This window comes from Carlito syrichta, unplaced genomic scaffold, assembly GCF_000164805.1.
Source record: "Carlito syrichta isolate Samal-C Ts95f unplaced genomic scaffold, Tarsius_syrichta-2.0.1 Scaffold314028, whole genome shotgun sequence".
In the NCBI taxonomy this organism is placed as follows: domain Eukaryota; kingdom Metazoa; phylum Chordata; class Mammalia; order Primates; family Tarsiidae; genus Carlito; species Carlito syrichta.
This window is the reverse complement of record NW_007258124.1, coordinates 853,332-867,374: the sequence shown is the minus strand read 5'-3', so window position 1 is coordinate 867,374 and position 14,043 is coordinate 853,332. Positions and strand designations below refer to the sequence as shown.

General features: G+C 37.1%; 1 protein-coding gene across 2 annotated transcripts in view; it reads right to left on the bottom strand.

Moving 5' to 3' along the window:
• Positions 1 to 14,043, bottom strand: part of INTS2 (integrator complex subunit 2) — a 70,891-nt gene that overhangs the window by 28,953 nt on the left and 27,895 nt on the right. For both annotated transcript variants that reach the window (XM_021718948.1, XM_008070846.2), the window contains exons 12-15: positions 11,639 to 11,707; positions 9,971 to 10,105; positions 8,052 to 8,228; positions 6,668 to 6,776 (exon numbers count right to left, since the gene is read on the bottom strand). In XM_021718948.1, the coding sequence (XP_021574623.1) occupies positions 6,668 to 6,776; positions 8,052 to 8,228; positions 9,971 to 10,105; positions 11,639 to 11,707 (490 nt within the window). The remainder of the gene's footprint in view (positions 1 to 6,667; positions 6,777 to 8,051; positions 8,229 to 9,970; positions 10,106 to 11,638; positions 11,708 to 14,043) is intronic.

Here is a 14,043-nt window from a genome sequence, read left to right as displayed (position 1 = left end):
CACTGTGGAAGGCTGAAGAAAGAGGATCATCATTTGAGGCCAGGGGTTCAAGACCAGCCTGGGGAACAAAGCAAAACTCCCATCTCTACAAAAATAAAAAAATTAGACAAGCATGGTGGTGTGAGCCTGTAGTCCTAGCTGCTCAGGAAGCTGAGGTGGGAGGATCACTTGAGCCCAATAGTTGAGGCTACAGTGAGCTATGATCACACCAATGTACTCCAGCCTGGGTGACAGAGCAAGACTGTCTCTAAAAAAAAATAAAATAAAATCTAGCACCATACCAAAATAATAAATAATGTGGACAGGCACAGTGACTCAAGCCTGTAAACCCAGCACTTTGGGAGGACTGCCTGAGCTCAGGGGTTCAAGACCAGCCCAGGCAACTTGGTGAGACCTCATCTCTACAATAAATCAAAAAATAAGCTGGGCATGGTAGCACACGCCTGTAGTTGTAGCTGCTTGAAAGGCTAAGGGAGAAGGATCACCAGAGCCCAGCAGGTCGAGGCTGTGTGGTGGCTGTGAGTGTGCCACTGCAGTCCAACCTGGGCAACAAAGTAAGACTCTGACTCGAAAAAAAAAAAGGAACAAATAATGTACCAAGAGTAAGTAGGATCCATTCCAAGAATATCAAGATATTAATTATAAAATGAATTATATAAATAGACCAAACACATTATCTCTGCCAAAAATGTTTACTTGATAATTTTTTTTTTTTTGAGTTGGAATCTCACTCAGTTGCCCAGACTGGAGTGTAGTGGCCACTCCCGGCCACAGCAGCCTCGCCTACTGGGTTCCACCGATCCTTCCGCCTCAGCCTTCCGAGTAGCCGGAATTACAGGCATGCGCTACCACGCCTGGCTGATTTTTTTGATTTATTGTAGAGATGAGGTCTCGCTGCCCAGACGGGTCTCGAACCCGCGGGCTCAGGCAATCCACTCACTTCAGCCTCCCAAAGGCGCGGGATTACAGCCTGAGCCAGATAGGCTAACAATAAAAGAAACTCAGAGCTTGGCTAATGCAAACTAAAGGTCAATATCTTTTCTATAACCAGCAATAACTTGTTAAAAGATAACATAGAACTATAAAATTTTATTAACAGACATAAAAAATAACTGGAATAAAATCACTTGTGTCAGCAAATATTTATTAAGTGCGTTCTATGTACCAAGTAATATCCTAGATGCTAGAGATATGATAGTAACAAAAAATCAGCCTTCATGAGCCTTACAGTTTAGCTAAAATGTAAAATATAAAATACTTATATTTCATTAAAAGGCAAAACTTATTTTATGCTCCTAGATGGGAAGACTTAACACTGCAAAGATTTAAGTTTTCTCAAAGTTAATTTATAACCTTATTACAATTCTTATCAAAATCTCAATGTAATTTTATTTTGTAGAACTTAACAAATTATTACAAATTTCATGCAAACGATTAAATATGTTAGAATAGACAGAAGTCCTGAACAAGAACAATACTGGCAAAAGGCACAAGAAATGAAAAGCATAAAAAAGGAAATCCAGAAGCAAACATAGGTTTGTAAAAAAAACTTAGATATACATAAAAGCTTCCAAAGCAATAAGAAAAGGACAGGTATGTAATGTTGACAAATAACCAACTATGAAAAAATTAAACTAGATCTGTGTCACATACTTTACATCAAAATTAATTCCAGGCATACTTAAATTGTTTTAATGAATCAATAATGTCCTAAAAGAAAATATAGGTGGTTAGTTACATGATGTTAGTACTCTGTTATGAAAGACTTTCCTCTTCATAATATTCTACAATTTAAAAACACCATAAAAAAGCAGTAACACTCAAAACTGTGAAATATGGGGAAATTGGCATTCATATCCTATGCAAATGTGAAAGTCTAAACTGGTGTAACATTATCTGGAAGGCAATATGGCAACTCAGTTTTTCAATCTTAATACTTTTTCACAATCCTCTTTTTTTCGTTTTCTTTTTTTTTTAATTGGAGTCTCACTCTGTCACCCAGGCTGGAGAGCAGTGGCACACTCACAGCTACCGAAGCCTCGATCTCCTGGGCATGATGATACTTCTGCCTCAGTCTTCCAAGTAGGTGGGACTACAGGTATGTACCACCACACCTGGCTGATTATGTAGTTAGCTAGTCACTTAGTTATTGTAGAGATGAGGTCTCACCATGTTGCCCAGGCTCATCTGGAACTTCTGGGCTCAGGCAATTCTCTTGGCTTAGCCTCCCACAATGTTGGGATTACAGGCATGAGCCACCGTGCCCGGGTTTTTTCACAATCTTTAACTTAGTAGTTCTACATCTAGGAATCTGTCCTAAGGAAAGAAGTAAGCATGACTGTGTATAGAGTTAGTTCTAAGAATATTCATTCCTCCAATGTTTATAATAGCAAAATTTGGGAATAATGTAAATGTCCAACAATAAAGAATTTGCTAAACAAGTAATGGTACCGATTTATGATGAAATATTATGCCATTATTGGAGATCATGTTTTAGAAAAAAAAAATTACTATAACAGGCAAATGTTTCAAATGTATTATTAACAAGGAAGGGGAGATTAAAGAAATTTTATGATTTCAACTTTTTGAAAGCTATCATATATGCAAAGACTGAAGGGTTTTCTAGCAAACTTCTAATGGTAATTACCTCCAAGCAGTCAAATTATGATTGGTTTATACGTTGTTCTTGGTTCTTTTCTCATTTCCTAAATTCTCTCCAGTAAACTCACTTTTAATAAATGATTTTAATCTAAAAACCAGCTGTTTTAAATAAAGGAAGACACGTAAACACTTAGGTAAATAATAAGTTTAAAATTATTAAACTTGGCTAGGCATGGTGGCTCACACCTGTAATTCGAGCACCTTGGGGAGGCTAAGATGGAAGGATTATTTGAGCCCAGGAGTTCAAGACCAGCCTGGGCAACATGGCAAAACCATATCTCTACAAAAAAAAAATCAAAAAATTAGCCTGCATGGTGGCATGCACCTGTAGTCCCAGCTACTCAGTAGGCTGAGGTAGAAGGATTGCTGGAGCCCAGGAGGTCAAGGCTGCTGTGAGGCGTGATCATGCCACTGCACTCTAGCCTATGTAAAAAAGTGAGAACACAACTCAAAAAAAAAAAAGAAAAAAAGAAAACTTACTCTACAATACAGTCATATAACTATTAGAACCCTTTTTTGCCAAGACTTGATTTAACTATAGGTTTTACAGCTCTGAAACTTCAAGCTGTTGAGAAATAACATCTACCAATGTTTGCTTAAAAGTTTCTGTATTTTGAAAGAGGCAGATGGAGCAACTTTCTTCTCAGAAAAAAAATAATTAACCATCAAGTACAAAGAAAAATTTCAAGTTCAGGAATTTGGAGCCAGAGAACATAACGGTTTCCCGAGTACCACAAGATGTGTCTTGTTCTGCTGGTGACCAAGAAGGAAATTTCACACATCGCAGAAGGACAGAAGCAGAAAAAAGGCCAGACTTTGTTTATAAATGAAGTGAAACTTGAAATTGAGTTAAACAAGAAATGCTTTTAGCTGCTAAAGAGCAAGATTGTGTTTACTGACTATTATAGAAACTGATAAATAGTTCCTTTTATATATAATTTTAATTACTATTGTCTGTAACTTCAAAAGTACCTAAAAATAAACTGTATTGCCTAGCAATCAAGTTTTCAGATGTAATAAAAAATAAGCAATTTTTTTAAAGTATAAAAATTTGAAATGCCATGATATATTGTTCATGTTGCAATTGAATAGTAGTACACAGGGATTATATCATTCTTTATTTCTTACACATATTATTTTGGACCAGTACTTAACTAAATCAATGTTTAACTATAATTCATATACATACATACATGTATTATAAATATTTTTAAATAAACCAAGACTATATATAACGGCTATGATGTTCTAATACTTAGCTCTACCTCAAATTTCAGAATTCCCTATTTGAGCTTCTGCAGCTACCCAGTGGCTCCTAATAAAGTTTATTATAAGGACCAAAACCATAAAACAGTCAGCAAAGTGCTGAAACTGCAATACAATTTCACAAGCAGGAATAAATTTGAGGCAGAATAACAACATTTTTGGCTGTGAAAAAGCAAAACTCTCTCATGCCATGACATATCCTGCAGTTATTTATTCCTCTTGAAGATAAACTAGACTAGAAAAATCATCTCTGCCGGGCTCGGTGGCTCAGCCTGTAATCCCGCGCCTTTGGGAGGCTGAGGTGAATGGATTGCCTGAGCCCGCAGGTTCGAGACCCGCCTGGGCAGCGAGACCTCATCTCTACAATAAATCAAAAAATCAGCCAGGCGTGGTAGCGCATGCCTGTAATTCCGGCTACTTGGAAGGCTGAGGCAGAAGGATCGCCGGAGCCCAGCAGGTCGAGGCTGCGGTGGCCGGGAACGGCCACTGCACTCCAGTCTGGGTGATAGAGTGAGACTCCAACTCAAAAAAAAAAAAGAAAAATCATCTCCTAAACTCAGGGGAAAACTTCTTCAAGGAAGAAAGGTCAATCCCTTCCTTTGTCCTCTATACACCATTTCTCCCACCTATCAAGGACATCATTCCAGAGACTGTCCCCGTCCTGTATCATCAATCCTTTCCTCTAAAATAACTAGATTATTCCCAACAGCATACACACATTCTCTTATCTCTATAATTTAAAAAAAAGTCCTATGTTGTCCCCATTTTGTCTCCATTTACCATAGTTTTCTCCTTCTCTTTACAACTCCTCCTCAAAAAAGCTTGTCTCTACTCATTATCTGCAGCATATCTTCTCTTTTTGGTTCACTGTAATCAGGCTTTCATCCTACCAGTGAAACCCCAAAGGTCAAACAACCTCTTACAAGCTATGTACAGTCATCAGCTGAGCCTCAGTTCTAGTCTTTCTCTATATCAAGACTAATTGACATAGGAAGTCACTAACTCCTCTTTGACATGTTCTTTTGGCATCTAGGCACCATATCCTCCTGGTTTTCCTTCTACACTCCATCCCCTGGTGATCTTGCTTAATTTCATGATTTTGAGTATCATATATATGCTAAAGTGTCTCAGAGCTTCCTCTAAAATCCAGGCTTGTATACACAACTGCCTACTTAGCATTCCCGCTTGAAAATCTAACAGACATCACAACATTTCCAAAACTAACTCCTGATTCCCCATAAGCCTGGTCCTTCTCCAGGCTCTCTTTTATTTCAACTGATAACCATTCCATCCTTTATGCTCAAGCCAAAAGCGTCTGAATTAACCTTCGCTCCTCCTCTCAGATTTAATTCATAAAAATAAAAACTAAGTTGTATCCTGGCCCCCAACTATAGTATTAATGATCTCAACTAAATAACTCATTCCTATACTACCTACTCATTAAATCACAAGGGTCACACTCTTCAACAGAATGCATTGTCTATATGTGGATAAAAGTGGGAGACCAGGCTGGGCATGGAGGCTCAAATCTGTAATCCCAAAACTTTGGGAGGCTGAGGTGGGAGAATCATTTCAGTCTAAGAGTTTGAGATCAGCCTGACCAACACAGAGAGACCCTATTTTGACAAAAAAATGTTTTAAAATTAGCCAGGCAAGGTAGCATGGACCTGTAATCCTAGCTACCAGGGAGACAAAAATGGGAAGATTGCTTGAGTCCTGGAGTTCAAGGTCACAGTGAGTTATGATCACCACTGCACTCCAGCCTGGGCATCAGAGCAAAACCTGTCTCTAAATAAATAAATAATAAAATAAAGTAAAATAAATTTTAAAATTTAAGAGTAGGAGACTGTTACTTAATGCTTATTATTGACTCATCTTTTCCCTAATATGACAAAGACTGTAAGTGATGTCATAGAATATCATCTGTATAATCCTAAAAACTGTCATCAGGAAAAGAAGCAGCTGAGAAAGTCACTGTATATTCAAAATATAATACTTCACATAAATAAAAATAAACTAATCTGCCAAACATCAAAAAATGACTTTAATTTACAACTTTTCAAAAAGTATAATCACCCAGTTATGGCAAAATAATCACTCTTACAAGAATTTCCCCTATATTATACACTAAATTCCTATAGTTTTTTAATGACATTCTTTGTTTCAAGTATAAATAAATAATTAAAAGCTATATTTAGTAAGCCTAAATACAGGTAAAATGTTTTCCAAATATAGGAAAATATACTATATATTGTTATTTTTGCAGGCTAAATCTGACAGTATATGAAATAGCTAAGTTACAAAGCCTAGTTCAGTGGTAATTTTCATGGCAAAAAGAAACTCCTTTTTTTTCTATTGTTTTTGCTTAGCTTGCTACTCTTTATACCAATGGAAGAAGACAGTGCAAAGACTGAAATCAAGCAAAAGAATTAAACTACAGCTCCTTCATGTTTATCTCTTAATTTATAGTTAGTGAATAAAGGATATAAAACTGTTAAAATACAGTCAATTCAGACATCTATTAACTTAGCCTGTTAAAAAGAGGACTGAGCTATAAGAGGCTGTTATGTGACCACATATGCATGATTTAGGTATCAAGTATACAATGCCTACATTACAAAGATTATAAAAATGATACTGAATTTATTAGAATACTAGTCTCATTTTATTGCATTTAACAGTTTGGAAAGTAATCCAATATAAACAAATAAAATGAACTACTTGCCTATGCACAACTTACCTAGACTCTTTGTGTTTGCTAGGAGAGCTTCCTCATATGATAGGATATAGTAGAGCACCAAAAGCTGGGCTGTGATACTGAAACGCTGGTTAAGGCGGATGTTGTCACCCTGAAGGTAATATTATAAACACTTTAGAATACCGACTTTTGATATAACATAAAATGTGGTTATGCTTACGTAGGAAACATGGGAGAAAAGGAAGAGAGAAAGATGGTGTGAAAAAGTGAAACCAGCCGGGCTCGGTGGCTCAGTCTGTAATCCTGCGCCTTTGGGAGGCTGAGGTGAGTGGATTGCCTGAGCCCGTGGGTTCGAGACCCGCCTGGGAAGCGAGACCTCATCTCTACAATAAATAAAAAAACCAGCCGGGCATGGTAGCGCATGCCTGCAATTCTGGCTACTCGGAAGGCTGAGGTGGAAGGATCGCCAGAGCCCAGCAGGTAGAGGCTGCAGTGGCTGGAAGCGGCCACTGCACTCCAGTCTGGGCGACAGAGTGAGACTCCAACTCAAAAAAAAAAAAAAAGAAAGGTAACGTGTAAGTAGTCTTTAAGATGGGCCCAAAAAAAAAAAAAAAAAAAAGACTTCAGCTACTCCTCCATAGCAAACCCATCAGGCTGCTTCCAAAAGACTTTCAGGAGCCTCAAGTATTATCTGAAATTACAAGGAGGAAAAGAATTCTTATAAAAGATGTCTTAGCCGGGCTCGGTGGCTCAGCCTGTAATCCCGCGCCTTTGGGAGGCTGAGGTGAGTGGATTGCCTGAGCCCGCGGGTTCGAGACCCGCCTGGGCAGTGAGACCTCATCTCTACAATAAATCAAAAAATTAGCCGGGCGTGGTAGCGCGCGCCTGTAATTCCGGCTACTCGGAAGGCTGAGGCGGAAGGATCGCCAGAGCCCAGCAGGTCGAGGCTGCGGTGGCCGGGAGCGGCCACTGCACTCCAGTCTGGGCGACAGAGTGAGACTCCAACTCAAAAAAAAAAAAAGATGTCTTATATGTAACTATATTTGTGGAAAAATGCCACTGCTTATCCCTTCTAACAAAAAAGGGAAAACAGATTTTTATGAAATTCTCCATAAATGAGTCTAGATATATCTTAAATTCTCAGGAAGCTAAACAAAGCTATGCTGAATGTGTTGAATTCTCACCTAGCACTTTGTCAAACACACAATCTCCAGGCAGCCTTTAGACTTAAAAAAAAAGTTTCCCACAAATGCCATTTGACTATTTGGAACTAATAATTCTTTAAATTTTTATAGGTGAGGAGATCTAAGGAAATTTAATCTCATTTTAAATTCAGAACCACCTAGAAAAAAAAATATATGAAATAAGTGGAAAAACAAGCAAAGAGAAAAATAAGTTAATAGATATAAAAGAACCACTATTTTACCCCAATGACTCCTTGGAAAATATTGAGTATCTCCTGTTCTGTGACTGGCTGATTTGTGGCTTCTGGATTAGATTTGGATGCAGGAGTAAGTATAGAGTTTATGTACACATCAATCAGAGGAAGTAGTTGAGGATGGAGTGGAGTGGAGGTTTCACACAGCTGTCTATAAATCCAATCCTAAAAAAGAAGGTTATAGGCACTGCATCAATTATGGCAAAAAGAAAAAGCAGCACAATTATAAAAGCACATACAGTTTTACGTGATTTATGAATCAGTGAAACTTACTATTAGTTTCTGGTGGTTCCAAATATATTATCTAGTATCATAATTATCTTTGATTTTAAAATATGAACTATATATCTTAATCAAAAATATTATCCAGTGGAAAATGAACCTAAAATGATAGGAAGATTGGCTTTAGGTTTAATCTTTTAGTTTTTAAGTAGTGGGAAAAACACTTTAAGTTCCTGCCATATCTGTACTTAGAGCACTATGTGTGTTGTCATGGAAGACCTTACAGCAGAGAAGAATCTGGGGAGAGGGACAAGTCTTTCACAGCAAACCCTCAAGAGAAACGAAGAAAGTGTCTTTGACAAGCACTTATAGGAGGCTATTACTTAACCACCTTTGGATATAGAACATGTAAAAATGTTGGATGTGCATTTGGACTCTTAATTCTTAGCTATTTTACTTGCTAAAAATATAAGGACCAGGCACAGTGGCTCAAGTCTTTAATCCCAGCACTTTGGTATGCTGAGGTGAGAAGAATGCCTGAGCCAAGAGGTTTGAGACCAGACTGGGCAACTTGATGAGACCTCATCTCTACAATAAATAAAAAAATTAACTGGGCATGGTGTCACATGCCTGTAGCTCCAGCTCCTTTGAAGGCTGAGGCAGAAGGATCACCTGAGCCCAGCAGGTCAAAACTGAGGTGGCCATGAGCGTGCCACTGCACTGCAGCCTGGGCAACAGAGTGAGGCTCCAACTCAAAATATAAAAGGAAGCAGAAGATGCAATCTAATGGAAAATAATTTCACTAAATCATATAAAAACGGAGAACATAAAGTGATATATTATGCATATATTATTCACTGCTCTTTGTAAGTACATAAATAAATAAGCCTCTAGAAAAGGTTCAAACAGATTTCTTTACCTCCTTGGTTTCAACCTTTTCTTTAGAGGACCTTTCAATTGTTTGACATTGCCAACTAAAATTTAAAAGTATATCAAAATATGTGTAAGTTAGGTGTTAACTGTCCTTGTGACGAATCTACAAATAGTAGTTATGGCTGTCCAGCAACTTTCCCAATTTGGTGAATGAAACCAAAATTTAGAAAACGACAATTTCTAAGTTTTAATGGAATAACCATGTGCTATTATTGAAAATTTAAATGAACTGGCAATATTATACATTTTGTAAATAACAATTATATTGTTTCAAAAACCCAAAAATTAGGTTACTAACTGTGATAACTATATAAATGACTAGTAACTTAGTTTTTTTTGTTGTTTTTTTGTTTTTTTTTTTTGAGTTGGAGTCTCACTCTGTCACCCAGACTGGAGTGCAGTGGCCACTCCCGGCCACCGCAGCCTCGACCTGCTGGGCTCCGGGGATCCTTCTGCCTCAGTCATCCAGGTAGCTGGAACTACAGGCGCACGCTACCACACCCGGCTCATTTTGATTTATTGTAGAGATGAAGTCTCGCCAAGTTGCCCAGGCGGGTCTCAAACCCGCGGGCTCAGGCAATCCACTCACCTCAGCCTCCCAAAAGCGCAGGATTACAGGCTGAGCCACCGAGCCCAGCTGTAACTTAGTTTATTAACACACTTTTCATACACGAAAACCAGAGTTAAAGCCTACTAACTGGGAAAAAGTATTAATTTAGGATTGTTTTTGAAATATAAATCTAAGGTCATACTTTTATTGACACTTTGTGCTTGGTAAAGGAACGACTCCTGAGAAGCTGGTAAATACAATGAATAGGCAAAAACCCTGTAATGTTGGCACTGAGGTTGCTGGTGACAGGAACACGAACTGCATGAGCTGTGACAACCTAAAAGAGGAAAATAGTATTAGTAACATGACAGAACAAAACATAGTTATTTTGAAAGAGGGAGGATTAGTAGGTATACTGTCAATACAAGTGCGGTCCCTAGAAATAAATGATGAAAAACAATTACATGTTTCAATTATTTTTGGATGAAGAGGAAAACAGACACATTGATATTTATGAAATCTTCCATTTTTATCTATTTTTATTTTTTTATTTTTTGAGTTGCAGTCTCACTCTGTCACCCAGACTGGAGTGCAGTGGACGCTCTCGGCCACCGCAGCCTCGACCTGCTGGGCTCCAGGGATCCTTCCACCTCAGCCTTCCAAGTAGCTGGAACTACAGGTGCACGCTACCACACCCGGCTAATTTTTTTTATTTATTGTAGAGATGAGGTCTCGCCAAGTTTCCCAGGCAGGGTCAAACCCGTGGGCTCAGGCAATCCACTCAGCTCAGCCTCCCAAAGCACGGGATTATAGGCTAAGCCACCAAGCCTGGCTCATTTTTATCTATTTTTAAATACAGATATGTACACAGCAGTGTGATAAGGTAAAAAAATACAAAATTTGAAATTGTACAACATGACCTCAGTGACTTTGAAGAAATCACTTATCTGCCAAATCTATTTTTATATCTACAAAACAGGAGGCTTATCCATATCTGCTCAAAGGGCTGTTGTGAGGGAGAAAAAAAATTTTTTTTAAACATTATATGAATTATAATGTACCAATTAAAAGTAAATGAGAATTTGTATCCTCAATGTGTCATGTATAGACCTCTAATTGTCTTTCTCCTCAAAACTTCCAGGTGGTTCAAATTTAAAGACAAAATACAATTTGTAAATTTCCTTTGTCCTATATGTGAATGTGTATGTGTGTTTAGGTGGGGAGGGAAAGTATGATGTAAAAATAAGAATATTAATTACTATAAAAGAAGCAACAATTATAGATCCTTGAGTATTTTCTTGAATATTCCATTTTTTAAGACACATTTTTGTTTTGTATTTTAAGATTTAAATTGACAAGTGAGTCTGGGAATTAATTTTAAATTTTAAAGTTGACTCCACTGAAAAATAAAATATCCCTAGGCTTATCCATGGACAAAAGGACTAAGGCCAAATAAGAACATGTCAATATTAAGAATAAGAAATATAGACTCTGGTCTCTAATCTAATTAGACATAAATCTTACAGCCTAAAGGTTTAAATAGGTCTTTATCTTATTTTTCTCCTAATACATTCAAATAATTAGGAGTTTCCTACTATCAATATGTAAGACTATACCCATCAGTATCAACTCAAAGTCTCTAAAGATATATAAATTTAAAGCATGTTTTGTTATGTAATAAGTAGCTTTAAAAGTACTTTAAATGGATTATTTCTTTACAGAAGCTTCAAAGATTAATTAAATCATCATTAGAAATTGAAAAGGAATGGACAGAGACTATATTATTCTCTTAAGATAAGATATACAAGTTTTCTCCCAAAAGATATTGTAAAAGAAAATTAAATAAGTACCTAAGAATAAAAAGAAATACCTGCTCAGTGAAAATTTCCTGTGTGAAGATAGTCTTCATCCTGCTCAAGGAACTTGGTTTAATTACAATCTAAAATAACCAGAAGAATTCCAACAGTTATATAAAAATATAATATATGAAAAACAATGTATTCTGGTGAAGTTATTATCTAAAATGGTTGTGGTATATAATATTTATGCTCACGTACTCTACTCTGTTTCAGAAGAGGCTTCTCAAACTCAACATTAAAGTATGTTTTTTCCTCAGAAACAGAACCAACATGAAAAGTACTTAGTAAATATTATTTCTGACATTTTTAAGTCAGTGGGCAGAAATGGATTATTTAATAAATGGAGTTAGGATAGCTAACTCTGTGAAAGCAGGAGGAATAGATATATATATTTGTAGACATGATACCATATACCATAATAAATTCCAAGCAGGCTAAAGAGTTAAATATAAAACATGAAACTGCAAAAACACTGGAAGAAAAATATAGTGACCATTTACAGAAACACAGAAAGGAAAATATTCTAAGCCCAACAGTAAAATACAGGCACAAAAGAATATTCTACATAAAAATAATAATAATTTCCTTGTGGCAAAGTTAAATGGCAAGAAAAAAATCAACGCAACATATTGAATTTCTCTACTTTTAAATATGTTACAGATTGTAAGATATATCACTAACTAATAGGTGCTTTTCAAAAAAGAAGGGGTTGGAACACTGCCACATTCATATTATATGTTAACTGTTAAAATGAATCCTAATTTGAATATTTGAGAAAATATGTCTGGAAATCAATGAAATATATAAGAAATAATGAGACCAGGTTTGATGGCTCATGCCTATAATCCCAGGACATTGGGAGACCAAGGTGGGAGGACCACTTGAGGCCAGTAGTTCAAGACCAGCTTGAGCAACATAGGGAGAATATACCTCTACAAAAAATAAAAACTAAAATAAGGAATAATGGCATATCTTTTGTGCCTTTTAAATCCATGAAAGAAAAAATAAACAAAAATCCCTACAGAAAAATGGAGACACTGATAAGACAAAACACATGGTCTTTAAAAAAAAAATTTTTTTTTAGGTAAAAAAAAACTATATACTCTCACGAGTAACCAAAGAAATGAAAAATAAGTAAAACCATTTTTCATCAATCAAATTTACAATAAATCACAAAAACTAGCTGGGCGTGGTGACATGCATCTGTAGTTCCAGCAATTTGGAAGGCTAAGGCAGAAGGATCACCTGAGCCCAGCAGGCTAAGGCTGTGGTGGCCCAGGCCACTGCACTCCAGCCTGGATGACAAGAGTGAAACTCCAACTCAAAAAATAAAAAAATTGCAAAGATGAAAAAGAGGAACAATGTTTAATAATGCTGAAAGTTTCAGAAAATAGGAATTCTCATTCACTAATGAGAACAATTAAACTGGCATAATCTTTCTAAAAGATAACCTGGGCCGGGCGCGGTGGCTTAGCCTGTAATCCCTTCACTTTGGGAGGCCGAGGCAAGTGGATTGCTTGAGTGTGCAGATTTGAGACCAGCCCAGGCAATTTAGTGAGACCTCGTCTCTATGATAAATAAAAAATTATCCAGGTGTGGTAGTGTGTGCCTATAGCTCCGGCTACTTGGAAGGCTGAGGTGGAAGGATCGCCAGAGCCCAGCGGGTTGAGGCTGCGGTGGCTGTGAGTGTGCCACTGCACTCCAGCCTGGGCAACAGAATGAGACTCGAACTCAAAAAAATTTAAACAATAAAAAATAAAAGATAATCTGGTAATCTTCATAAAATACCTTAGTGAAATCATACTCTTTGACTTAGCAAATACTTTACAGAACTTTAGCCTAAGGAAATAATGCAACAATTGTATGAAGATATAGATGTGTAAGTGTCTGTATATTTACATAAATGGGAATATTCACATAAGCATTATGTAGAAATTGGAAAATCGGCATGGGAAATAATTTAAAAACTCATTCAAATGATCGTAATCAGTACAAATGATGAACTGATATGCAGCCACTAAAAATTATATTGTATTAAAATATTGATAGGAAAAATGTTCATCATACGTTAGCAAGTTTTTTTTTTGAGTTGTAATCTCACTCTGTCACCCAGGCTTGAGTGCAGTGGCACACTCACAGCTACTGCAGCTTCAACCTGCTGGGCTCTGGTGATCCTTCTACCTCAGCCTTCCAAGTAGCTGGAACTATAGGCGCACACTACCACACCCAGATAATTTTTGATTCATTGTAGAGAGGAGGTCTCACCAAGTTGCCCAGGCTGGTCTCGAACCCACAGGCTCCAAGCAAATACACTTGCCTCGGCCTCCCAAAGTGCTGGGATAATAGGCTGAGCCATCGAGCCCAGACAGAAATTTTTTCAAAATTACAAAATATATATGCCACTTTCTTTTTTTTT